The sequence below is a fragment of the Seriola aureovittata genome, chromosome 1 (genome assembly GCF_021018895.1).
Source record: "Seriola aureovittata isolate HTS-2021-v1 ecotype China chromosome 1, ASM2101889v1, whole genome shotgun sequence".
In the NCBI taxonomy this organism is placed as follows: domain Eukaryota; kingdom Metazoa; phylum Chordata; class Actinopteri; order Carangiformes; family Carangidae; genus Seriola; species Seriola aureovittata.
In genome coordinates this window covers 17,717,306-17,744,023 of record NC_079364.1, presented here as the reverse complement: position 1 = coordinate 17,744,023, position 26,718 = coordinate 17,717,306, and the positions used below count along the sequence as shown (strand labels likewise).

Below are 26,718 nucleotides of genomic sequence, written 5' to 3'. Positions count from 1 at the left end.
TTTACAGTGGTTTTGGTATTTTTATAGAATCTTTTCCATAAACACACGTATCACTTAATCACATTGGTGCTGACTGTCGCTGGCTTGCGTTCATAAAATCCACTTGTCACTTAAATTTAATCCACCATCATAATTATACATTGACTATTATCATAATTATATGATTTTTTTCCTAAACCTAGTTCAACTTGGGATATGCCTTTGATAGACACAATGTCAGACACAAAATATTAGAAATTGTTATTTTTCTTTTGTAGGAGATCATGACCAGGAATTTGAATTGTGGATGAAAAGAAAATTATTTCAAAAAGTATTTTTAAATCATGTCAATATAGTACATTAATGATGATAAAACACTATATTCCATCAGTGCAGATTTTAATTTTTAATTTAAATTAACAAGATAGATTTTCTCCTTGTAGCTGAGAAACATTATGAAAATGTTTCAAGATGAATCCGGCAGTGAAATGTACAGTCATCAAACTGAAAAAACATTTAATGTGTGGAGATACAAGTTTTCATTCTATGACAGTGATGTGTGTTTTACCTGCCTTGATTAGAAAGACATCAATACATCAAGAATTTCCTCAAATTCAATTTATGCATGATTTTCTTGATGAATCATCCTTCCTATTACATCTGTTTTATCAGTTGAAATAGAAATAGATGGACACACATACTGTACTTGCACGTACAGTACATCATTAGTAACTACCACTTATTTTGCTGCTGGGTTGCCTTTGCCTCGACATAAGTCCACAGCGCTACTGAATGCTGCTGTTTTCTGTCGGTTCGAAAGTCTTCACAGCACAGATGATGTGAAATAAATTCTGGTTGCGAGAGGTAAATCACTGCAGCGCTCGGGGACTGCAGCTATTCTCTGTCACCTCGCCACTTTTAGCAGACCGTAGCTGATTTCCTTCCTTGCGTGACTCCGGAGTGTAAACACACAGCCAGAGTGACTCATCACTATTTCTCACTTCCACCGTCTGATATAAACACATGAAGGGGTCAGAGGTCATTTTGAGGTGGTGAGTGGGTGGGTGGGGGGCCAGTATGTCTCCCCATAAGACATCTTCCATTCTCCAAATAATTCACAGCTTCCTGTGGCCAAAGCCGCACGCCTGCCCACTCCAGCCTAGAGGAAGGAGAAAGAGAAACACAGTTAGAAATAGAGAGAGAGAAGGACAGACCATTTGGGTGATAGATTACCTTCGCTGCCACACCGCTCTTCAGCAAAATGGAAAGAATGCGGTCGTGATGAGCTGGTATCTCTTTTCATCCCAGACAAAAAAAAGAGTGATGGTTGGAGACGAGATGGAGGGGATAAACTTGGATTTACTTGCGTGGCATAAATTGGCAAATTGATTTCTAAGTTATGAAACCTTGGTTTTATGCGCCTGCCAAATTGTCTTTTGGGCCGACTGGCATTTTATAAAAATGTGATGTCTAAGTCCTGATCGGCCCTCCTGAGCCCTGCGTTATTGCAGGGTATAGTCGGGGTGGAAGGGAGGGATAGCCACTTCCTTTCAGGCCCCAATCTGAAGAAGGATCCAAATACAGTCCAACATCAATCACTTTGCACTCCACAGCTTTCCCAGTACCATTGTTATAGAGCAGACCAACGGAAAGAGGCCGGTAGCAGGTGGAAATAAAAAGCCCTTTGACAAGTATAGGGTAAGATTCCTCCCAAGATCGTCACAACATTTACACAAGCCAAAGAGAGCTGCACACACACACACACACACACACACACACATGCACACACACGCACGCAAATATTTAGTCAGCAACATTCTCATATGCACTGATACATGAACACATGCACAAAGCGCAAAGACGTGTACACACGATGCAGCCATGTGCACGGACAAAAAAACACAGAGACAGACAAATGGAAATAAGTTTCCTTCATAATAATATATGCTGCACCACTGTGTAGAATTGACATTACAATGTGGTTTGTTGTATGTATCAAGTATGCAGCTCCCTTTGCAGAAGCATGATTTTCTTGGATGTGAATGAACATGAATGTGATTAGAGAATGTGCCCTGAACAGACACAGCATCTCTATTTTTGCAATATTTGTTTTAGGCTGTTTTTTTCTGTCACCCAGTTGACACAGTTTGCCACAAACGTCACACCCCTTCCTCTCACAGTCATAACTCAGTCAAATCAAAACACACACAACACACCACACGCACAACCTTCTGCAATCAGTGGAGTTCTCTCTTTATAGTTGTGTCTATTGAGGTTAAATGTCCATAAATGTACTTAGAAATCAGATTTTAAAAAAGTACAAATTAAGGTGATTGTCGTCTGTACATTGCAAACAGGAACTGCCAATAGCCAAAGCAGCATGACTTTCCATGTTGTTGATCTGCCAAAAATCATACAAATAGGCTTCAGGCTAAAAACACTGAGGTGTAGAGAGTTTTAATTGAGGCATTCAGACATTCCGCAAGAGTCAACCTCAATAACTTTTCATCAGTTTTGACCAGATTTTTGACACTTGATGGGAAATTGATGAGCTGAAGGAGCTGTCTCTAAAATTCATGCAAAATTGAGTTTTTTGTTGATAGCTCTCTCATTTTTAAATCATGGACACATTCTGTTCATCTGATATTCCTCTGATTATATATCCAACCTCCAGTTTATACAGTAGATTATGCAACATGGCCCAGTGCTATTCTGACATATTTTCCCATTGTTAATATCTTCTGCTGTCCATTATTCATTTCCACTGGGCCATTAACATTGACAGATTATATGTCAACTCAGGTTACACTTTTTCCTTAATTGTTTTGAAGGTGGAGTTCTAATACAAATCATGCTTTATCATTTGATCAATATGGTACATGGTTAAAATATTTATGATATTTTGCATATTTTGTGAGCCACTAAACTTAAACATATGTGTATGAGGAGTAAAAATGGCAGAAGAAATACAATTAATACAGAAAGTGAGGCACGTAGACAACTTTCAGTGCATGCCCGGCATGAATAAATTCAAATTTTGTTAAATAAACATACAGATACAGATACAGACAATAACATACACCACTACACTACAGCACTAATGTCTTCAGCCGTCAACTAGCCCTGAATCCTTTTCATTCTCGCTCTGTCCTCTGCTTTCTTTCCCTGGCACTGCCCACTTCAACCCCCACAGCTCCCCCACTGTTCAACTCCCCCCACTTGGGATCATAGGCTAAAACCTGGCAGGATCACTGTCACATGATGCCCATGCGTGTGATGCTTCGCTGGGACCCCCCTCTACTCAGGAAATGCTCTCGGCCTTTTTCCCACCCTAGTGTTCCGCTGTGGAGAGCTGGGCATTACAACCGAATCCAGTTACCATCCCAAAGCATTCCTGACTGATTCCAACCACTGGCCTGGCTATGGGTTCCCACAGACAATGAGGATATGCCCTCATTTCAAACCGGCTGAAGCACTGGGTATCAAGTTGTGAACTACCAAAGCTGTTTATGGCAGAACAGAGGAGTTTGAGCTCCACAATAGACAATTACCATGCCCACGCATCCCCCTCCCCTTCATTCAATTTGTGGTTTGTCTGTAGGTGGGTTCGGTTCTGTGCAGATTAAAAATAGCCAGCCCATTCCAGACAAAAACTGCGAGGGACATGGAACACACATTGCACAAAATGATATCTCCCATTGTGGTGTACTGTTTGGGAATTCTTAATTGCTTTTTCCGATGCAGCTTGCCACAGGAAAATCCCCCTTCAGAGTAAAGAAAAAAAGAGTTGGTGAGCTGTGCGTAAACACCATAGATATTATGTAAACATGCATGTAAACACATACATATAAACCCATGTCGCCCCATGTGCACCCATCAAACTGCCATCAAGGCAGTATCAAAGGAGCTAACCTGCAGCAGAGCCGGTTGTGGCCTGCGCCTGCCCTCCCTCTCTCTTTTGTGTTCTCCACTGTGGTTTCTGCTTCAGCTCTTATTATTGATGTCTCTCCCTGCATCAGACAGACCATGATGGACTGGCCCTGGGAGGTGTGCAGGGCTGTAGGGTGGGGCACCAAACAGGCTCCCACACACAGTGTGGAACTGAATCCTCTCAGAAAGGCCACAGCAGAGCAGAGAGGAGCAGTGATGCGGAGCGCCGAGGAAGCGTCTAAAGGAAAATCTCTTTGTGTTTTTTGGCCTTATATGGGAGCGGATAGCAATGTGCAGTGTGTTTTCATCCATACCCATCTGCTGTCATGAATGCGTGATATCTGCAGAGGTGGTCACCGGGATAAAAAAAAAAAAAGCATGAATGCTTTCACACGGGCAAAAATCGTCGAAGATAATAATGCAACTTTGTAATGAAGTTTAACATAATAAATTAAATCCATATTAAATTGCAAATTTACTTTACTGATCATTTATATATTCTACATTATGAGAGCATCATAACAAAAAACCCCATGGAGAAATAAATGCTCAATATGATCCCTAATTATTCTTCAAACACGAGTAACACAATCATTCAGCAACCCAACAGGATCCTAGTTTGAATATTCAACAGCAAATTTAAATGTACTTTTATAAAAAATTACATTAAACATTACAAAACATTAAAACCGATAACTGGGTTTAATGTTGTCGCTGATCGGTGTATACACGTTCCTCACTTTACTGGATTTGAAGACCACACACAAACACTAAAATACTACACTGGAACATAGGGAAACCGACAAACTTAAGGGATGTCAAACACTGTCATTCAATATTTAGTTAGAATAACTTGGTGTCAACAACTTTCATTAACTCTGTTAACCAAACAGTTGAAACAAGTTGGACTTTCTCATTTTATCCCGGACAAAGTCTGATATTTTTTTTTATAAATATATTAGAATGTTAATATACCTGAATAATAAACCAGAACACATATCCTTAAAATCCTCATGCGTCTGTTTCATTGTAAAAAATTTAAAAATCAGAAATATTGTTATATAATTTTTGTTGTATTATTCCATAAATTGGGCTTGAATACAAAGACAAACCATCTGTCAACTATTCTTACAAAATCCTACATTGAAACCACAAACTTTTTTTCTTTGTGCATTAACCTTGAAAATCTAAGCTTCAAATCAGCTCATATTTTTATTGTTTTAATATTTTTCTCTACGCTTTGTATGTCTGTTTTTTTGTCCTGTTTTACACAAAGATCAGCTTGCCACCTTGCTGAAACACCAATTTGCTGCAAACAGGTATTTAAAATTATGGAAGATTTTCCCTGCAAGTGCTAACCACATTTGGACAGTTTGGAATTTGTAAAACCTCTAGACCTGCCAAATCCTCCCCACTGCTGTCCTTCATGTCAAATTATGTGGTACTGCCTATGATCACAAAATAAACCAGAAAGAATTTTACATATGCCTTTTTTCTTTCTTCATTGTCTGAAAGGCACGTTTTGCTTTTCAACATGAGGCTGTCAAACGGAGACGAGTTTGAAAATTGAACCTAATCTGCTTTTACATGTGACAAACAAGTCAGAAGGCTACAGAAATAAAAAAAAAAAAAGGCAATCTGACTATTTGAGTGGGTTATCTTTCATTTGACAATATAGTACACCAGAGACTGTTGCGGGAAGGCATGTGAGGTTTTCCTGAGGAGGCCGGGGTTCTCACAATAATGTCAATGACTCATGTGTTTTGGCATGATGGCTCGCGCTCTCTGTGTAGCGCGTTGTGTGTAACAAAATAAAAAAAAAATACTTTGTGTCGATTGCTCCATGATCCCAGAAACAAATGTCAAATACACCTGATGACTTACAGGTTAAAACACTCCACTGATAATTTTATTATCTCTGCTGTGAAAATGCTAATGAGCTATCTAACCGAAAATATCAGATATAAACGCTAATAAATACATTCAATGTGCAAGCATGAATTCAATTTTATTAAAGGTCTGCAATAATCAAACACTGTCAATTATCAATATAGCTACTGATCCTTGCATACCTGTTACTGCAGGTGTGCAGCGCAGACAGACAGGTGAGCGTTTTCACGCGTGATTTCTACCAACCAATGGGAAACAACATTGGGGACTCCAGCCAACTGTTTGATTATTACATTAAAGATATTAGCTTTTAATGCAGTGTATGAAAGGATTATCAAAGAGAGAAAATGTAGCCATTGATACGTGTAGTAAATTTAAATTAAAAAGGTGCGAAACCTCCAGTACAAACATTTCTAGGAAAAAAAATTTAAACGCCCATTTTTTTTTTAAATCTCACTTCCATGATAATAACAGGTTGTTATCAGCCGCTCTATGTGATAAAGTCCGTTATTAAACTTTAATCAACTTTAATCATAATTTAACATTATATCAAGCTGTCTCTATCTTCAATTACAAAGACAGTGTCTGGATATATCATCTGTTTGAATCACGTGTGAGACCTTTTAGAGATGAAAATGAAACGGAAGATAACAGCGATGAAATACATGTCGGGGATCAGATTAATGAACACCTTACAATTCCCTTCAGACTGCAACACCTGCGACACGAGGCACGGTCTGAAAATATGAACTGAGTTAAACAGCAGGGTCCGTAGTGCCAATACATACTGTAGCTGGTTGGTGCCAGTGCCGTGCTCAAGGACACGTCAGTAGTGCGGATGTTTGCAGACTAATTCGAATGAGTTTGCATACTTCCATAGGCCACCAAACATGGGCATCTCTATGCTGTGAAATTAATATTAAGTAACTAATCAACGTGGAAGGGATTCTGAGAGGAGGAACTAATTTACTTTGCGCCTTTACACACGCAGCAAGGCACGGGGCAGACATCTCGGCAAGAAAATTAAAAAGTCATAGCGCAGTGCTGCTGCAGCTGATTACTGGAGAGGGTGGTGCCTATCAAACACACTTCACATCCATGCAGCGGCCCGGTGCGTGCAATCAGCGGTCTGCTAGCAATCCCGTCCTTTCTCCTTCACATAAACACTACTTAAAACGAAAATATACACGGCCACCTACAGCGCAGGGAAAGTGATCAGGGGGTACCCACCTCGACATTACACTGTTTTCAATTAAAGCGACAATGTTGAGTGAACTGCAGGCGACACTACAGAGACGAAGAGCCAGGAAACCAATTAGGATGCATCTCAAAATAATTTGTTGGACAAAAAAATCGGAGACACTAAAACGTCTTGTTTACACTTGAAATACCGACTGATAAAAATGATTTCAGATATCTAGTCTACATAAGATTATTATTTTCTTAATACAATTTTAATTTATGCGATCAATATTAATCAAAATAAGAGTTAAATTATTCATAAACATCATATTTATTTATTTCAGAATCCCTATAATATGAAGACGAGATAAACCAGCAGCACAGGTTTGTTTTCTAAAAACGCTCTTTTTTTTATCTTCTGTGTAAAACTGACAGCCTGCAACTTGTATGTGCACAATACAGATTGTTGTTTACATTGTTTACATGCTAGTCCTTCACTATTTTAGTCCGATATAAAGGTGAAAAAATAAAGTAGCATAAATCAAATCAGACATATGTGTATGTTATTATATAAAAATCGATTCTACTATCAAACTCCAAATCAGTTGCAGGCTCTCTGACCGTTTGTAATTCTTATGAACATAAGCTACTATGTTATGTTTGAATTTCCACTTTTTAATCTTTATGGCGTGTTTTTAAACGAATACTTTAATATTCATCTGTTTGAAATAATATTAATAAAAAATGTTTTAATTTTTTTCTCTCCAGATTGTTTAAGACAGGCGTTTTAACTAATAACATCAGAAGGGTGCGGAATAAGTTACTTGTGTGACTGACACGTTTAAATATTCACAATATAATTAATCTTTTTTTTTTCTTTTTTTTTTAGAGCTTGCTTTGAAACTTCAAGTTCAAGTCAGATGAACTTACGACCAGTTGATCGATCACTCTGTGGCACTGGCCTCCAAACAAAGTCAATGCGGCCTCTCGGTGACCCTCTGCGGCCCTCTCTCACCACTGAGGAGGGGAGCTGGTTTGTTTCTCACAAGATGATCGTTTGTAAATAAAATGTAATCTGAGTTTGACACTTAAAATTCTCAGAATCGCTTTGGATCGTGCCTCATCTCCCCAACGGTTTAATCTGCTGCTGTGAGACCAAATCAAATTATAGGCCCACTGCTCACCGATGCAGCTGCTGGATCTATAATCCGCCGGGTGTATTCGCCCAATTGGCATGAATGAGCAATAACTTTGAAGTTACCTGTGTCCTGACTTGCTCTGATGAAGCAGCACATTGTAGTTTTGTAGGCTCTGGAAGAACAAAGCCTGTGATATCAATAAGATCTTAATGTACAAATATGAAATTAATCCTTGCAAGAGAAACTCAGAATGTAGCCTGTACTGGAAAGACTGAAATACAATGATGTTCAGATTACAGGCCTACGAGGGAAAAAAAAGGCCTAAATTATATGTATTTTGGCGTGTTGACGTGGGGTGCCAGCATTGTATAAGGCTGGAGTAAAAATGTAACCAATAAGAAAACATGTATGTGTACAGTCCTGCAGAATATTGCAACAACGTGATTTTGAGGGGTCCCACGCTGGTTTGAGTGCACTAAATAACGGTAAGACGGCCCGGAAAGCCTGTCAGGACTGTTGCACTCTGCGGTGTACCTCCACCTAAGTGGCCGAGCATTCCTGAGGATGCAGCGCTGTCAAATATTTCATGATGGGACGTCATGGAAAAGTGCATGACTTCGTCTGCGATGGAGCAACAGGGAAGCTCTGACCTCGGGACTCAAGCCTCAGTAATGATGAACATAATCTGATGCTCTGATGGCATCCTTTACATGGGAGGAACAAAATGTTTTAAATTTGTGAAGGAGCAAAAATGTTTTAAAATGTGGACATATCCATTGGAAAACATTTTCTCTTTCATTTTTTTGTTGATGCAAGTATATTATGATATTAGGAGAATACCTGTTAATTTCGATTGCTGAAATACGACCATTCAACATTCAACAGTGTGGGAAATAACATAAAAATAACATTAAAATAACAGATTTTGCTGTTTTTTACTGAAGAAAGAAGAATGCAGCAGGGAGTAGCGCATCACCGTCCAACACTGATGGTTTGCATAAACATTGCAGACACTTTGGATGGACATGCAAGTTAAAAAATATACAGATCTATAAATAACAAAGAAAGAATAACATGGCACGGGGCGAATGAGCTTGTGAGAAGAAAAAAAAAGCGCCTTAATGGAATGAAGTCATCAGCGGTAATTAAATGCAGTGGGCAGAGGGAGGACGGGAGCGCGCCTGCCAGTGGTGCGCGCTGGGTGGTCCCTTGCGCTGATAAATGTGTGGCCCTCACTCCAGGCGAGTGGCCGAGCAGGCACTGGTTAAAACAATACCTACATTCATTTATCCATGGCTTTAAATCTCCCCTGCAACAGCAAAAAAATAACAGTGGCACGTCTGTCACCTTTGGGTTAACAAAGACAATTTGACAGTGAATTGTTTTCTCGCTTCCTCTGTGGATGAAACAAAGAAAGTCATCCATTTGCGTTTTGGGACTAGACAGTTCCGGTAAACATCAATAAACCATCTGGTATTTCTGTTACTTGACATTTGATTTAAATGTGCTTCCTTAAAATTGCTGTCGCATTATTTTACGCAAAAATAATACAGGAGTTTTACGCACGGAGAATGAAGTCGCCAAACATTCTCTGGTTTTACGCACAGGCCAAAATCTGCAAAGTTGCTCATCCACTATTTCCTCCGGTATTATATTCCACAGTGTGAAAACAGACAGCCATCATAGGCATCCACTGGAAACAGTAACGCCGGCAGAGATCAAAAGCACAGCAAGCTCATCTAACAGAACCCACGGAGAGGCAAAAGGTTGCAGGCAGCAGCTATCGAGATCTCCAGGGAACAATAAGCAACCTACTGTCAACAGTTTTGGGTTATGGACTGATCGTCTTTCAGTAGCTCTCGCGCACAGCTGTAGAAAAGCCAGTAAATCGAGCTAAAACTAAGCTTTTCGACTTTGGAAACACAAACAGATAAACAAACCGGTGCGCATGCTCTCATGAGTGAATTACAATTTAGTTAAAGCAAAAACATTCTGCAGAGCTTTGAGGCATAATTTAGGCTTCGCTGCTCTAATTATCCTATAAAGGTATCATGTCACATTAAACAAACTGAGCATCTCAGATTTTCCAATGTGGCACTGAACTAAAGCGACCACAGTTCTGCTGCTGATATTGCGACTGAAAAAGTGTTAAATCCACCTTACTGTAATTCCTGGATCATTCGATGGTAAAACTGCCGGCAGGAGTCGATCTCAAGTCCCAGTCCGGGTTTCTGTGCTCAAAGCTCGGCAGTCCGGTGTTCACTCCTCCTGCGTCCCTGCGTAAATATTATGACTGCATTACACAAACAATATTCATGTGTAAAAAAAAGTCCAGTATCTACACAAGACGCTGCGAACAGACGGGCATATCGCATCAGATTGAGTATTAGCTGATCTAACGGGGCTTTTGCTTGATTTTTTATTTAAAGAAGGCCAGGGAAAATGTTTACATTTTGCTGTATAAACATCCTGCCCATGTTCCTGTCTATCTTTTACAGAAATCAGGAGGGTGGTTTTGAATACGAGGCGCATGTTCTCTGGCAAATGCTTTTCATGCGCTAAAAATGTTTTTTATAAAATATTTCAGGAGTTTAATAACAATGGAGACATGACCTATTTGCCGTGCTGGTGCATCAACCGTGTTGGCTTGAAACGGAGAGATACTGTTTGCACTGCAGGCTTATGAGTCTACGCTGTTTATATCACAACGTTCAGTGTCAAAGAAGAAAGGAGAAAGAAATAATAATGAAATTCAGTTTTATTAGAAAATAAGAAATCTGCATCTAAAGGCCCTGCCCAGTGCAGTTACTATCAACAGGCTACTGCGTGATCATGTAATACATTATAATCCATATGAATTTCTTAAAACACTATTGCAAATATACAGATATAAGTTATTACAGGCTGTATGGGATATATATATTCCCTATTTAAATGCAAGGAAGGGAAAAAAACATTTCCCTGAAAAGTGAACGCACACAGATGTGCATGCTCACAGCCCACCACTGGAGTAGGAGGGAACTGGGCGGGTCCCAACATTAGGATGGCCAAGACATCCAGCTTCCAATGCGCTGATGGCAACAGATAAGTAAAAAGTGAGGTCCTCGGACGCACGACAACACACCAACTGAAGTGGAAAGCGGCTCCTGTTCTGCTCCTTATCCCATTTCGGACGCTGCGTACAAGGCGGTCCGGCTTCAGACTGCTGCAGGACTGAATCAAAGGGAAGAAGACAGAGTTAAGAAGACAGTCTCGCCTTTGGCTTGCGCGTTAAGTTTGACTACGTTTAATTTTTTTTTCTTGGCTCTTTATGCCAGCGAATTAGTAACCAACTTTGTTGTGTGTATAGGTGGAAAGGTGGAAAGCAACGATTTTTGTTTACTATCTCGAAAACTAAATTCAACTAATGACGGCAGAGGTCCAGCAGCCTCCAGCGCAGACTCCTGCCCAGAGCAGCCCGATGTCTGCTCCGGAGAAGCCGCACGGACAGACGGCGGTGATGGAAACCGCTTCCTCCACGACGAAAACCAAAAAGACAAATGCAGGGATCCGTCGACCAGAGAAGCCCCCTTATTCATACATAGCTTTAATAGTCATGGCTATACAGAGTTCTCCAACTAAGCGCCTGACGCTCAGTGAAATATACCAGTTTCTGCAGAGCCGCTTCCCGTTTTTCAGAGGCTCATACCAGGGATGGAAGAACTCCGTGCGTCACAACTTGTCGCTGAACGAGTGTTTCATTAAACTGCCCAAGGGCCTCGGCCGGCCGGGGAAGGGCCACTACTGGACTATCGACCCGGCTAGTGAGTTTATGTTCGAGGAAGGCTCCTTCAGAAGGAGACCCAGGGGTTTTAGGCGCAAGTGCCAGGCGCTAAAGCCCATGTACAGCATGATGAACGGCCTTGGATTCAACCACATCCCCGAGTCCTACAACTTCCAGGGGAGCGGCGGGGGCCTATCCTGTCCGCCCAACAGCTTGTCTCTGGACAGTGGGATTGGGATGATGAATGGACATTTGGCAGGTAACATGGAGGGAATGGGTCTGTCCGGGCACTCCATGTCACACTTGTCGACCAACAGTGGACATTCCTACATGGGAAGTTGTACAGGATCCACTGGGAGTGACTATCCTCACCACGACAATTCCGCCTCGCCCCTGCTCACCAGCGGGGGAGTCATGGAGCCTCACCCCGTCTATTCGAGCTCAGCCTCGGCGTGGGCTCCAGCCCCCACGGCCTCACTGAATAACGGTGCTTCCTACATTAAGCAGCAGCCTCTGTCTCCTTGTAATCCAGGGGCGAACCCGCTGCAACCGAGTTTGCCCACACATTCCCTAGACCAACCTTACCTGCACCAGAACGGGCACAGTACCACAGATTTACAAGGTGGGTCAATATTTCAACTTCATAATGTTGCATGAAAAAAAAAAAAAAAGAAGCTGATTTTATAAAGGAAAGTGAAATTAAAGGGACAATATGAAGTAAGAATATTTATTTCCCATTTTTACCAAACCACTTAATTAGCCTATTAGATAGCACAGTTTCATGTTTAGTATTTTCTACACATGGTCAAGCCTGGTGGGTTTACAGATTTGTAAGGTTGTATGCCAAAATGGGCCTAATGGAAATAGTGAGGTAGCCACAAAGCTTTCGAAATGCGCTGTATTTTGCAATCAGTGAATCACAGGCTTATCTGAGCTGTACAAAGCCGAAGACGAATTCAAATAAAGACCATTAAGGAAAATGATGCAACTAAAAAAAAAAAAACATGCATATTTCCTCCCACGAAAATTACCTAAGCTTAGTCACTGTCCTGCTCCCAATTAAATAGAGCACAGTGATCCTCCAAATAGAACCCAGATATGAGGAGTCTCAAACTCGCTTGGTCTAAATTTCTAGAAGTGGTACAGAAAAAAAGAAAAAAAGAAAAAAGAAAATCAGAGAGAGTCTGCCGGGACAGTTTAGAGCAGTGCCAATCTCCGGGCAAGCAAAACAAGCGCGGTTTGGTCCAGCCTGCCTTGCCCCGAGGCCCTCAGTCCTCCGGGACTGGCGTGCAAGAGGGCCACTGTCAATTAGCCCTGCAAGCCCGCCTCCCCCTCTCACTATCTTAATCGTGCTTGCTAAATGGACTTCAGGTCTACGAGAAATATATAGGCATGCACTTGAGTCAGTGAAAAGGCCTATATCTACAAATTAAATGTAAATTTGATGTTAAAATACAAATAATAAAACATGCTAGACAGGTATCAGTTTGGGTATGCACTCCATTTATTTAACCACTAATGATACTACTCTATTATTATTATTACCATCATCATTATCATCATTAAAGTCAATGGAAAGGCTCTTAGGGTAAATGTGTAATATCTTGGGTAATTAAAGCTTAAAATATTAAAATAATTCTATTATTTTTAGATGTCAGAACATCAAATAACTATCTTAGAAACTGGGAGGATATATTATTTTAATTCATAGACAAAGTCTCAGTAAACCTTGTGACATTACAAATGATCATGATTTAAAATACCTTTGTGCAGGTATTCCTCGGTACCATTCCCAGTCTCCCAGCATGTGTGACCGAAAGGAGTTTGTCTTCTCGTTCAACGCCATGACGTCCTCAGCGATGCACTCACCGAGCAGCGGCTCGTACTACCACCACCAACAGGTCTCCTACCAGGACATCAAGCCCTGCGTCATGTGATGCCTCCACGGACAATCTGCAAGACCAGAGGACGGTGTCACAGACTTGAGGCGCGCAGCAGAGTGAACTGAAACGAGAACAAACGAGTAAATAACCACTGAGAGACATGAAGGCATATGCCCCCGGCCCTGGAGAGTTGCTCACCGCTTCAAGTGGACCGGACTACTTCTCTGTACTGGTTCCCACAGCGACAAAGACACGGAGACAGGCCAAATCATCACCAAAGCAACCACATAATAATAATATATAATAATAAAAAACTTTTTTTCATGCCATCAACATCGACCAGCGGGGAAAGACTGGGCGTATGAAACCCTGCTGCTGTTTGGTACTTAGTCCTGCAGAGCGGATGACTACCACTTCACACCTTTGTTCATGTTTATTCTTATTGTTAAAGTAGGCCAATGTAAAAAATGCACACTCATTTTCTTCATCTGAAGTTTTTACTTTTCTTTGACAAATTAGACTGAGGCTCTTTATTTGGACGTACATACCAGCATTGAATTTGAAATGAACAATTATGGACATTACACATATACTGTAAGTCCATATATACTGTGTAAAAACGATGAAGGCACTTTTTGAATAGCCTATAAGCGCAACTTTTTATTTATTCTGTAGGCCTGCATATTTTAATTTCAGGCGAATTGGCCAAGGAGGTATATGCTTTATTGGCAATATTTGTCAGAACGCTTATTATTTGTTTTAAAATGAAAATTGAGGATATATTGTAAGCACTGTTATGTTGTTGGGGTAGATATATGTAGACCATTACTTTCAGCACTGTATACTTGTATATTGTTAGGAAAATTAGTGAGGGCTAATCTTTTGGCTATATTACAACAAATCATTTGTTGGACGTTGAAGCCTAAATCCACAAGAACAAGACATATTTCGATTTTATCACACACCTATAATCTCTGGCATTTTTTTTTTTTTTTTGGTGGGGTGGGGTGGGGGGGCACTGCAAACAAATATGCCACCACAACTGAAAATTTTAGCGACCATTATTACACAATGAACCCAAAGGCAACAGTATTTAAAGACAGTGAGGCATTTTCCTGAAAAGAAAAAAAAAAAACACAATATTTATAATAATTCAGCAGGATTTTTCATAAATGTATAATCTTGTAATTAATAAATCTAAAAGGTGGGTAAACTGAGTTCATGTGGGTCTCATCTACATCTTTGGCGACACTGAAGCCAAAACATTTAAAGAACATTGCGCACAGGTCCACAGTATCATTACAGAAGTTCTACAGAAAAATGTAACATGAATATCACAGTGGTGTCTGTATAATGCATTTCAGACCATGGCTGCAGCCAGAGTCTGGCAGTTTAACCAATCAGCGCAGCAGGAGCAGGTCGTGCCTGTTGTTGTAAACTGATGTTATATGAACAAATCTGATTTTCCACAAAACGCTGATTAATTGATGTAGATTTAAAATAAATGGTTTGAAAAGTTAATTGTAACACGCATTCTATTTGAGAGTCCACGCGGCAGTTACAAAGATTTCACTCGCGTTTGGTTACAGGTTGTGCAGTTGTTTTCCTCTAAAGCATTTGGTCCAAAGAATATTTCCGCATAATACCCTGGTGAAAATATAATAAACGGTGCTGATAAAAAATAATCCTTTACCTCCTGTAATGAATAGTTCAGGTTGTCAAGGACGCATCAACTTCTGTAAATCTGCAGAGGAAAGAGCTGTAAGAAGATACAGATTCCAAAATTACAATTTATGAAGAGGGGGGAAAAAATTAAATAGGTTTAACATAAAATATGAAGGAAAGCTGTGCAGGCAAAACCTTGTACTTCTTAAATATTAAGTTCAAAATCTATAGCAAAGGCACAGGTATAAGATTCAATCATACAAATAAGTGAATCCCTGAATGTCTTGGAAATACAACATACTGTTTTTCAAAAATATAACAAAAGGCACATGAGCCAATTTTCCTAAATGCTCTTTATCAAATTCCTTGTTGTTTGATTATTATGGCAAAAAAAAAAAAAAAATCAGTTTTACCAACATGAATAACTTGTTGCTTATAGTTTAAGGCTAACGCAGGTAATATTAATTTGAATTGGCACAAATGAAAAAAATGTATACATATCTTTTAGAATTTGAATTCTTTTAGTTTCAGAGAATTCTGTGGTGTTGAAAGCAACAACAGGTTGTCCTCATGCTGAAAAACATGGCAACATAGTTCACTCAGATTACACTGATGCACACCTCATGTAAGTTAGATAAAGGAACAGAGTAATTGAAGTTGTCGTCTTGTTAATATTATTGTGTATATCATGCAGTTGAGGTTTGTGTGCAGACATACAGTACGGTAAATCTTTTTTCTTTTGTTACTTGTGTAACTTTGCACCCTCACAACGTTGACCACTGACTGAACCCCAGTAGAATGAGCATGCAATCGAGCACAGGGGCTGCAGGCTCAACAGCAGTGGAACAGCACATTAACAAACCGATGACATTTGCCGAGGTTCAGTGCTCTGGCGGGGCTGAGGGAGAGCAATGGGGCTCCACAGCTGTTCCCTGGCCAGGCCTGGATGACAGCTCCATAAAAAGCCTGAGGCCTGCCCTTTGCAGACAGACATGCTGCGTGCTTATGTCTCAATACAATCAAGACTTCAGAGAAAACAGGACACTTCTCTGGCAGTACAGACCGACACGAAGGTGAACATTTATCGGGTAATGCCTGTGCGGGGGGGGGTGCAAGTTACAAGTTATTGGGCGCTAAAGTCTGGATAAGTGGTTTGCATATGTGTGATACTCTTGGTATTTCTAAACTAACCTGTTGTTCTGCCTGGAAACCAACAGTACTAATGCAGATAGATAGATTCACTTTCAAAAACAGGTGTCATTAAGAAAACATCAATCTCTTAAAATTTGCTTAAAATCTTTGCTTTTACGGTGCTACGGTAATTCAAAAGGTTAAAAGTTGACTTTATGATTGGTGTCCAATGATCACAGTTTTGTCAAAATTCCATCAGTGGATTGATATATCATGTTTAAGTTTAGCATCTGACCATACATCACTGCCTCATCAGTACAAAGATTCACGTTATTCTTTATGACAGTTTGAGGCGTGTTTGTTACAACTGGTCTAAGGTCTTTTTTTTTTTAGTTTAAGTTTGCAGTGTGGTCTCCAAAAAGTGCAATCAGTAATTCAATAACCCCCAGATATTTGTTAAAATCAAAGTGAGATACTGCACAATTGTTTAAAATTAATAAATAAAGACACTAAGACTGAACAGGTACAGTCAAACACTTTAGTAGAAATTGTCTCTATGTAACATCTTACAAACAGATGCATAAAGTCTGTAACAGCTCATTCAGGCATCTCCTATTCACTAAATGTTGATGCTGGCATCATACCCAAACCGATCTAACCAGACATGCCATGTACAAGTCTTGTTTTTTTATCAGTAAAGGTACAAATATCACTGCTTGAATGCACAATGTCCAATTCCAAAATATTCAGAAAAATAACTAAGTGAGCAGAAAACAGAACAGAAGAAATCAAAGAGCTTAGTGCCTCAACAGTTGTTATTTTTAAATTAAAATAGCTTTGGATGTTTATAATCTGCATAACAATAGATATTTTGAGATAATACCTAAATCGTTTAAAAAAAATTTTGAACTGCAATTGAACCACAATTAAATTATGGCCATTTAAATTTATTGTATTGCTGTAGTCTGTGATATGTGTGTATGTTCACGTCCTCTAAATTTGGTTGAAAAGGCACAATATGTCCAAGATTTATGGTAGTTTATGTGAAATAGACCACATTCATTTAGCAATGAAATGGAATAGAAAAAACAACCAACATGCTTTTAAAGTGATTCAAATGTTACAGATGTGGTGAGGATTGGATGGAATTCATAGCGGTGAAAAGAACCAAAAAAAAAAAAAAATCTTTGTGGAAAATCTTTTTGGTCAAACATTGTGGCATATATGGATACATAAATGTTAGACCAATGAATTTTCAATTTTACTATGCCTCATGGGCCAGGGACAATCGGGGTTGTATAAATCGCCACATGTTGGCGCTACCGCAAAAAAAAACTAACCATTTCTTCCTTTGGCCCAAGTCCTCAGTTCAATGTTTTTTGAGATAACTAACAAGTATTTAACAAACATATTGTATGTTGACTCTGTGGTTTGAAAGAGAAAAAAAAAAAAAAAAAAAAAAAAAAAAAAAAAAATATATATATATATATATATATATATATATATATATATATATATATATATATATATATATATATATATATATATATATATATATATATATATATATATATATATATATATTTTTTTTTATGAATCACTCAAAAAAAGCACCTTCAATGACAAAGGCTCTTGGGACACAGACCAGGAGGTGTGTGAGAATTAAATAAAGGCACATTGGTGTATTGGTTAAATATAATTAAATGGAAAGAACAAAATACTTTTCTAGTGAAATGCTTTATGATGCTGGGATTCAGAGATGATATTTTTAGGTATTGTTGTTGCATATTTTATTCATATATTGTGATGTTCATTAGCAGTCACAGTCTACAGTTTATATAACTGAGGTCCTCTTGTAATAAATCTAGATATTCATAAAAGAAAAAAACAAAACAAAAACACAACTACACTCTTCTTAAGGTGTTTAAGGTTGCTCCACTGTTGCCTATTGCTCATACTGCTCAGTCTTTTCAGCTGTGTCACCCTTGGTATCTGGTGATGCTGTTTCAGATCTTAGAGCTGCTGATGTTCTCAGTCTCCTATTGGATTGTCCAGACCTCTTGCCTCCCCGTTGGCTCTTGGCCAGCTCAGCCTGCAGACTGTGACCATTCAGACTGAGACCCTGCAGAGCCTCCAGGGCCTGCTCTGCAGCCTGAGGGTCGCTGTAGTCAAGGAAGGCCCTGTGCTGAGCTCCCTGCCAGGTGAGCCTCAGCGGAGCAGCCTCCCTCTCTCTGAGGGCAGTTTTCAGCTCACTAACACGCAGCCCGGCAGGGATTCCTCCCAGGTATACCGTGGTCACACTTGGAGGAAGCCTACGTTGAGACATGACTTCACTTCCCCTTTCATCTGAGCCCTTCTCCTTCATGTTGCCTCCACTTTTTCCCTTTCCTTTCTCGTAGATTTCTCCCTGTTCATCCCTCCTGCCATCTCCTCTGCTTTCTTTTCTCACTCTAGCTGGGCGCAGTCTGGCCCTCTCTTCTCCCTCTGCTCTTTTCTCTTGTTTGGAGTCCTGTGTGGATACTCCCTCAGCATCCTGCTGCGTGTTCTGCCTTGGCCTCCGTCTGGTTTGCCTTTTGGGTTGACTGGTGTGCAGACGAGGCTCTGCTTCAGCAGGCACCGCCCCCAGTGTTACATCCTTTCCAACCTGTTCCTCCAGAGCACGCAGCTTCTTCAGGATGGGGATCTTCTCCAGCTTTTCTGTGTCCAGCTGAAGACACAAAACTGGACAGGCTCAGGTAAGGCTGAAAGGGGAGGGGTGTCACACACAGCAAACAAATAGCCCTGCTGAGAGCCAAGGCAGCATACCTATGGATGAGTTAAATCAACACCAAAGCAAAAGCTGACAAATTAATTGGTATTACTCCATCCTGCACAGCCCATGCTATGGTAATAACTTTCTTTATAGCAGCAGGACATTTCATTTCCCAAGCAGTTAAAAATAAAAACTTGTCTTGATTTGTTGGGTCCTCAAGTGTCTTGGCAGCCTTTGATGCTGACCAGTCCTGTAAAGGATATACGGGGCTATTGTTTTTACAGTGGCCTGTTTGACCTGTCATTCCCCTGCCCCTGCAGAGCCAAGCTGGCTGGGCAGAGGAGCCTTTGATGATCAGACATGGCCTTCCTGCCTGTGAGGTCACTGGGTCCTGTTTACTTACATGCGTGTCTGAAGGAAACCCAGAGGTTACACAGAAACTCTCCACATGATAAGAATAATATCCCCATCATGTCTAATTAAAGACAAATTATCAGGTGGAAAAACACATGACATCTCTGCCACCCTCAGTAAATCAGAAGCGGTTTAAGGCCCAGGATCTCATTTATATATAGACAGATGATGAAGTACCATTGTAATAGTATACTCACACAGTTAATTATTTATTTTGTTTTGTTGACCGTTTTTCCTCAAGATCATTTTCACTCTTTTGTGTTTGATAACTGGTTGTTTGGATGTCTTGGTGCACCATAGTACATACAGAATGTACTCTAAGTTATGTATATAAAAACTAAAATGATGACTCATATCATTATTGTTATTGAACAGGAAAGAAAAAGAGGGAGAAGAAAGGAGTACGTTATTAGCACAAAGAAATGAAATGCACACAGAAACAGTTGGAATGAGTCCTCTGATGAGGTGTGGCATCATTGTATGTCCATTAGAGGGCAGTGTCTCTAAAGAGAGTAGCTAAACATTTTGATAGGACCATCTCTGTACAAGCTTATTTTCCAAGTTTACTAATCCCATTCAAGGGTCATAAAGATGTGTACTCCTCAGTCAGATCAGAAGACACCTGACATGGAGGACTGGTTGAGAAAAACTGGTCTAGACTATAAAACATACACTCAAACAAAACGATCTGCTGTTTGTTAGTTTAGGTTAGATTAGATTAGGTTCAACACAAAGTTAATACATTTTAACATCACAGACATTATCATATTGCGTTAAAAATAACCCAAGTGCACCCAGTCTTTGAAACATAAATGTACATTTCATATACTAACAACACTGGCAAGGCCTTTTTCAGCAGATATTGACTGGTAAAGCACAGGTGTTACTAATAACATTAAGAACAGCTCAGTTCTATTCAATTGTCTCAGCTGCCATGACAGTGAGCCAGCCTAACACCAGGACCCTGAAACTACAGCAGCTGAATCAAATTCAGTAATACTGCATGTTGTTTCATTTCATCGAGGTACAGAGGTTGACCCATTGTATTATGTACAATAAATGTTTTGCCAACCGCCTATTTAATGCACTATTTATCCTTATAAAACAGCCCCTGTCACCATACAAAGTTATACAATTCGTATGACTGATCCACATTTTAAAAACACTGAATGACTGAATCAATAATAAACTCAATTTTTTTCCTCACATTTGTACTTTTTTTTATTTATTTATTTATTTTTTTTAATTCAACAGTTTGTTGTCAATCTGTTATGTTTTGGGGGGCAAGAGAGGACAGGAAATAAAGGGAGAGAGAGATGGAAAAATGACATGCAACAAAGGTCTTTGGTCAGACGCAAACTGGAGATGTTATGGTTTATGTTTGGCAACTTAACTCCTTGGTCACTATGGCGCCCCTTTGAATCAACTTCACAATGAAATAACTGTATCATGAACTTACAGTAGCACTAAAAAGAAAAAAAAGAAAAAGGAAAAAAAATTAAATTTACCTTGGTCCAGATGATTCCCTGTGGCTTGGGTAACTGGCAATTTGTTTTAATAACTCTGGTGGGAGTGAGGATGTAGTCCACAGTCAGGTCATGACTTTCTATTAGCTCCTCTGGAATCTCCACCACCTGAAAGGACAAATATCCAAATTAGCCATCAGCTAACAGTTGATGTTTTCCATCAAACTTCATAACAATTTTAAATAATTTTGAGAAAGGGAAAATATTAGTTTAAACCATATTTTGGAGTTTTATGTTAAGCTTTTTCACCATTTTCTTGCTATAGTATTTGTCAGGTTTTTAATTGATAACATGAGTCAAACTACAGATACTGTAGCTTTAATCAATAATAATAACTTCACAATACAGAAAAAAAAAAAACAAAAAAAAAAAAAAAAACATAAAACCGTTGGTTTGTTTATTTAGTTTGACCTAAACAAACTAACCTGGCAGTCATGGACAACAGTAACCACAACAGTTGACTCGCTCACAGCTCCCATTGCAGCCATCATGCCATACTCCATGTCAGCGAAGCCCTCTCCTTTTCCAATTCGAAAGCCTACAAGAGGAGGCAGAAGCAAAGGAATTTTTTTTTTTCCTTTCATTTAAAAAAAAAAAAAAAGGTACGTTTTGCATTATGTGATAAATACAACAGTAGTCTACACCTAATCTTTGGGGTGGCATTTTTCCCTTGGCCAGTATCACAGATTCACTTAATGTGTATAAAACTGAAATAACCAACACCTGCATTACATTCACCCTATTAAAAATAGTGCAAAACAGACACTGACACACTGACTTACATGTTGAAGGCAGCTGTAGTAATGTTTTCAATTCATAAAAAATAACTTAATTTTATGGAGTCTGATGGGAACATGGATGAACCCTGTGCAACAAACCCTTTATGAGAACCATGTGGCATTGTACAGTTAGAGCCATTAGGAAATATATGCATTATGGTAAACATGTCTGTTTCACTGAAGCACTGCACCAGTTATCTCAGGCACTTTGAAAATGAGGATCAAAACACATTGAGTGATGGCACAATATTCATGTAAGGGAGAACACACCATAACCCACAAGGAGCAAAATGGATCTGATTGCTCACATCTGCCCTCATTCTCATTTCTATTCTTCGTCAAATCTCCCTGACAGGATGTCCTGGTTCCGCAGTGATCACAATATTTTGCCAAACAACTTGTCCTTTTAGTATCCTGTCATTTTCCACAGTGTAATAAACAACAATATCATATAAAGCATGTCATTTCTAATATTCAAAGTATGGGTTTAACAGATTCAGTATCTAACAGACTATGAATCTTGGGTCAGTGTCAAATTTTGCAGCACAATAATATTGGAGGGAACATACTAATGATTTTGTCTCTCATGGAGTTTTACTAGTCATTAATACTTAAACTGAAATAAATTTTAAGCAAGTTTGTGCTAACTGATCATCTATTAGAATCGCAAATTTGCAATGTTTTAGGCTCTCAGTATTTAACTGAATTGGTATGTTGAGATGGTGAATCATTGGTGGAAATGCCAACTGACAGTCACCTTTCTCTGACACCGCCACTGAGCCAACCACCACCAGATCAACCTTCACCTTCGCATCCAGGCCAACAGGCACACTGAAGTCTTTCACACCCTGAAGGAAGAGGACAGAAGACAGGAAGAAAAGTGGAACAGGTTAAATGTTTGGGGTTTATGAATGAGAAGAAAATTCTGGATGAAAATGAAAATATGTACAATCGGTAACTTCACACCTGAGAGGAAGAGCATATCTGTAGCTGTTCTTTGCTGGCCCCCTGGGGAGGAGTAATCTTATTGAAAAGACCAGTACGGAGACGAGGAGTTGGGACCAATAAAGTTTTCTGTGCCTGCAAAAATAATCCAAAAATTATCTAGAGATTTGCAGTTATTTAACATATTTGCAGATTAGTATTGGATTGGAACAAATTCAGTGAGTGTTGGTGAAAATAACAAATGAGTAGATTCAAATTTAGCAGACGCAAAGTACTGATGTGCCTGATATGTCACTTTAAGAAGTTTAAAACAGGAATTTCTAACAGTTTCAAATGTTAACCCCTACATGTAGGTAAAATTGACATGGTTACAAAATGGATAAGACAGATTTAAGATACTTCTGTAGTACAGCCTGAGGCAATATGGTTCTTAGTGCTTTTTTCCACAGTGCAGTGCTACCTGTAGCACTGCAAGTCGGGCACCCTCCAAAGGTTTGTCAGGATCCACCTTCACCTCAGGTGTCTGGGTGAACACCTCCAGCTCAGACACCCTGGCACAGGCTGTGAATGCACCCTGTTTGAGAGGAGGGCAGATGATATTTTTTCACTTTTCTCTCAGAGTTAACTTACTTCCAGAGTGACAAAGCGCGCCTGCTGCTGGGGTCTGTCTGGGTTTACTTTGACTGTCTGGCTGGACTTGAACTCCTGCAGGTCTGCAAGCCTGGTGCACGCTTGATTTGCACCCTGGCCATTAAGTACACAGTAAAAGAGATGCATAGATGCACAGACAAGATAGCCATTAATAGTTCACAGTTCAAGAAAATCAGTTAGGAGCTGCTGTCCATACCCTGATGTCATTATTGTAACAGTACTGTACCTAGTTATTTAACATGTTCATTTACTTTCCCAACACACGGAGCACAACAAAGTGACTTGAACGAGCCTGTATGAAAAAAATGTGAGTGAATGAATGACAAATTAGATGACTGATCAGAGCCTTAGTGATAGCCCTCAACAATGCTGACATTGATGCCTCTATATAACAGTTTGGTTGCCAGTGTAACTGAACTACTTCACTCCTCCTTCAGTTAAACCTGCCTTGAAATTTGGGATCCTGTGGTGAACAGGCCTTGGGAAGTTGGCGAGATTCTTTTCTTCGATGTAGTCCCAAACTTTCTGACGAATGTCCCATTTGGACGCTCCTGAAGAGAAAACGAAGCAACATTAGCCAAACGTTACCAACAATTACATCTGCTCCACTTTGGCATGCGTCGATATTAATTTTTAACGACAAAACAAACGGCACGAACATTTACCCTACCAGGATTTATTTTTATATCAGGCTCCATTGTGTTATCAGTGAATACAAATTAGTCTCTTCTTCAGCACTTCAAGCAGTAAAATGTCACACGTGAGTTCTGTAACATAATACTAGAGGAACAGCTGCTTGTCATGTTTATCATTACTACGGTGGTTCGGGAAGACCAGTCTTAACAAAACGCGAAAACGACAGCGCCACGAAGTGGCTCGCAGAAGGAACCACACCGGAGTACGTTTAACGAAATACTGACTCTATTTAGGTGAGTATTTTCTAACTTCACTGTTCTACTCCTTCCTCTCAAACTTCTATGCCTTAACACCATAAAGCTCTCACCTGCACAGACATCGTTCTCCCTCAGCTTCTCTCAGCTTCTCTCAGCTTCTGATGTTGTTTAATGGCGGTTGGCAAAAATTCAAAAAGTCAAAAAACAATTGACTTTATAGTCCCTTTCTCTACTGAACAATTAGCTTGGACGAAAGCAAACTTAATTTAGGGGGTCAATGTTTATCTCATTTTTTAAAAAATCAATCGACTAAAAGTTACTTTTATCAGTAAATATCAACATTACAAAGAAGCCATGAATCATAACTTGTTAACAAACTATTTAATTGCTCTAAATCAGACAAATATCAACTTACACAGTATACTACACTCGAGACCACCCCCACAGTCATGGTATAACCTGTGACATCATTGATGACATCGGCAAGAGCATAAAATAGGGAAATGTTTGGCTGCCACACCCTATGGCAACTCAATGGTGAGTATAAAGGACCACAGTGCTCAGATTAAACCAATGAAGTACAGTAGAACTGTATCTATTTAACCAAAAAAATAGTGCTGGTCACTGTAACACAATGCTAACCAAACAAACTTGTGATAGAAAGGTTTTCCAGTGCTAAAGATCAAGGTAGAAATCTGACTAAACAAAGCATGTATAAAAACGCAGAGCATAAAAAAATAAATGTGGGGGCAAGTGACATTAGCTACTAACTTTTGGACATACATTTACAAAGATTTAACTCTTCCTAGCCTCTGAATATTTAGTGGATAGCATAACTACTAACCATTGGACATTAAGCCTAGCATAAAGCTTTATTGAACAGTGTCAGTAACATTAGCTTCTAATTTTTGTCTTCAGAAATTTTATCGTGAAATGATATGCAAACATGTCAATAGCATTAGCTGCTAACATATAGAAAACAAGGCTAGCATTGAGCTAAGCACAGCAGTGTCACTAACATAAATCAGGCATTATACGGCTAGCATTAGCTGCTAGAGTTCTAATGTTTGTGCATTACAAGGATAGCATTAAGTAGCATTAGCCTTAGTTTCTGTCTCTTGGACAAAGCCTAGCATTAAGTTACATTACAAAGTGTCATTAACATTAACTGCTACCTTTGGTCTTCAGAAATATAATGGTAAGATAAAATGAAAACATGTCAGTGATATTAGCTACTAACGTATGAGATACAGAGCCAGCATTAGCTGCTAAAGTTTTAAAGTTTTGACATTACATGGCTAGCATAAGGTACTACTTCACTGCTAACTTTTTGACCTTCCAATTGCAAAGATGGCTTTAGCTCCTCCTAACCTCTGAATATTATAAGGCTAGCTTTAACTACTAACTCTTGGACAAAGGCTACACTCCCTTTTTGTCATATGTATAACATATATCATATCATATCATAGACAGAAATCTTGATGACTTCTTCTTGATCTTGATTACTTATCAATATTTACACTATGATGTTCATAATCTGGTCACTGCCCATTAAGCTATGAAATAGCCTTGTAATAGCCTGTAGCCTTGAAATTACTGATTTTAACCTCTGCATATGAATCCTCATGGTGCATGAGTTATGTTTCTCACAACCATCAGAACTTTGTGGTGAGATTCCAGTGGATAGCTGTGTTTGTACTGGTTTTGAAGTATTTGCAGATGGTCTGAAATACCCTTGTTAGGACAGAGGGCTTGAAGAACAAGAATTGTTTAACATTCTTCCTCTGGTGTTGAGAAAATGAGTTCTCCTCAGCTAGTGAACTACATACAAGGAGCCCACAGAGGAAGACATGAGGGGGAAAAAAACTATACTTGTGAACTTAAAAGGGCTTAAAAGGATCTTTGTAACAGTAACATTTTGATATATAACTACCTCATCTCTTTTTAACTGGATACAAATTAAAGTAAATTGAATTTAACTTATTTCCACTATACAATCGAACACCTCAATAAGCCTATGAATATTATTTTTCTTGGGATTAACACTCTGAAAAACAAACTCAAGAAAGAGGTTTTTAGTATGAAAAAGTCAAATGTCAACAAGCACAAAAAATCGAGTAACCAATTTACATTACAATTACATCAAATTTTCAAGAGGAAGACAATAAGACTGTGATTGTAACATGTCTCGTTTGT

The 26,718-nt window shown here is 39.3% G+C and overlaps 2 protein-coding genes and 1 long non-coding RNA gene across 4 annotated transcripts; 1 reads left to right on the top strand and 2 right to left on the bottom strand.

Moving 5' to 3' along the window:
* Nucleotides 1–372: 372 nt before the first annotated feature.
* On the bottom strand, nucleotides 373–10,852 carry LOC130169834 (uncharacterized). Its single transcript, XR_008827897.1, has 2 exons — nucleotides 10,284–10,852; nucleotides 373–1,138 (listed from the first exon to the last, which is right to left on the bottom strand). It is a non-coding gene; the product is annotated as an uncharacterized LOC130169834 (long non-coding RNA).
* A 381-nt stretch (nucleotides 10,853–11,233) lies between these two features.
* Nucleotides 11,234–15,287, top strand: foxf1 (forkhead box F1). Its single transcript, XM_056376846.1, has 2 exons — nucleotides 11,234–12,505; nucleotides 13,657–15,287. Exons 1-2 carry the CDS (start codon nucleotides 11,527–11,529, stop codon nucleotides 13,818–13,820), a joined length of 1,143 nt encoding a protein of 380 aa, XP_056232821.1. The 5' UTR covers nucleotides 11,234–11,526; the 3' UTR covers nucleotides 13,821–15,287.
* A 3,048-nt stretch (nucleotides 15,288–18,335) lies between these two features.
* On the bottom strand, nucleotides 18,336–24,440 carry mthfsd (methenyltetrahydrofolate synthetase domain containing). 2 transcript variants are annotated; one of them, XM_056384828.1, is made up of 8 exons: nucleotides 24,300–24,440; nucleotides 24,077–24,180; nucleotides 23,609–23,722; nucleotides 23,000–23,113; nucleotides 22,791–22,881; nucleotides 21,680–21,792; nucleotides 21,237–21,362; nucleotides 18,336–19,269 (listed from the first exon to the last, which is right to left on the bottom strand). In XM_056384828.1, the coding sequence occupies exons 1-8, from the start codon at nucleotides 24,325–24,327 to the stop codon at nucleotides 18,508–18,510; spliced, it is 1,452 nt and encodes a 483-aa protein (XP_056240803.1). In that variant the 5' UTR covers nucleotides 24,328–24,440; the 3' UTR covers nucleotides 18,336–18,507. The 2 variants fall into 2 exon arrangements, with proteins under 2 accessions (XP_056240803.1, XP_056240795.1); XM_056384820.1 differs by lacking the exon at nucleotides 23,609–23,722 and adding an exon at nucleotides 23,439–23,552.
* Between the last annotated feature and the right edge of the window lie 2,278 nt (nucleotides 24,441–26,718).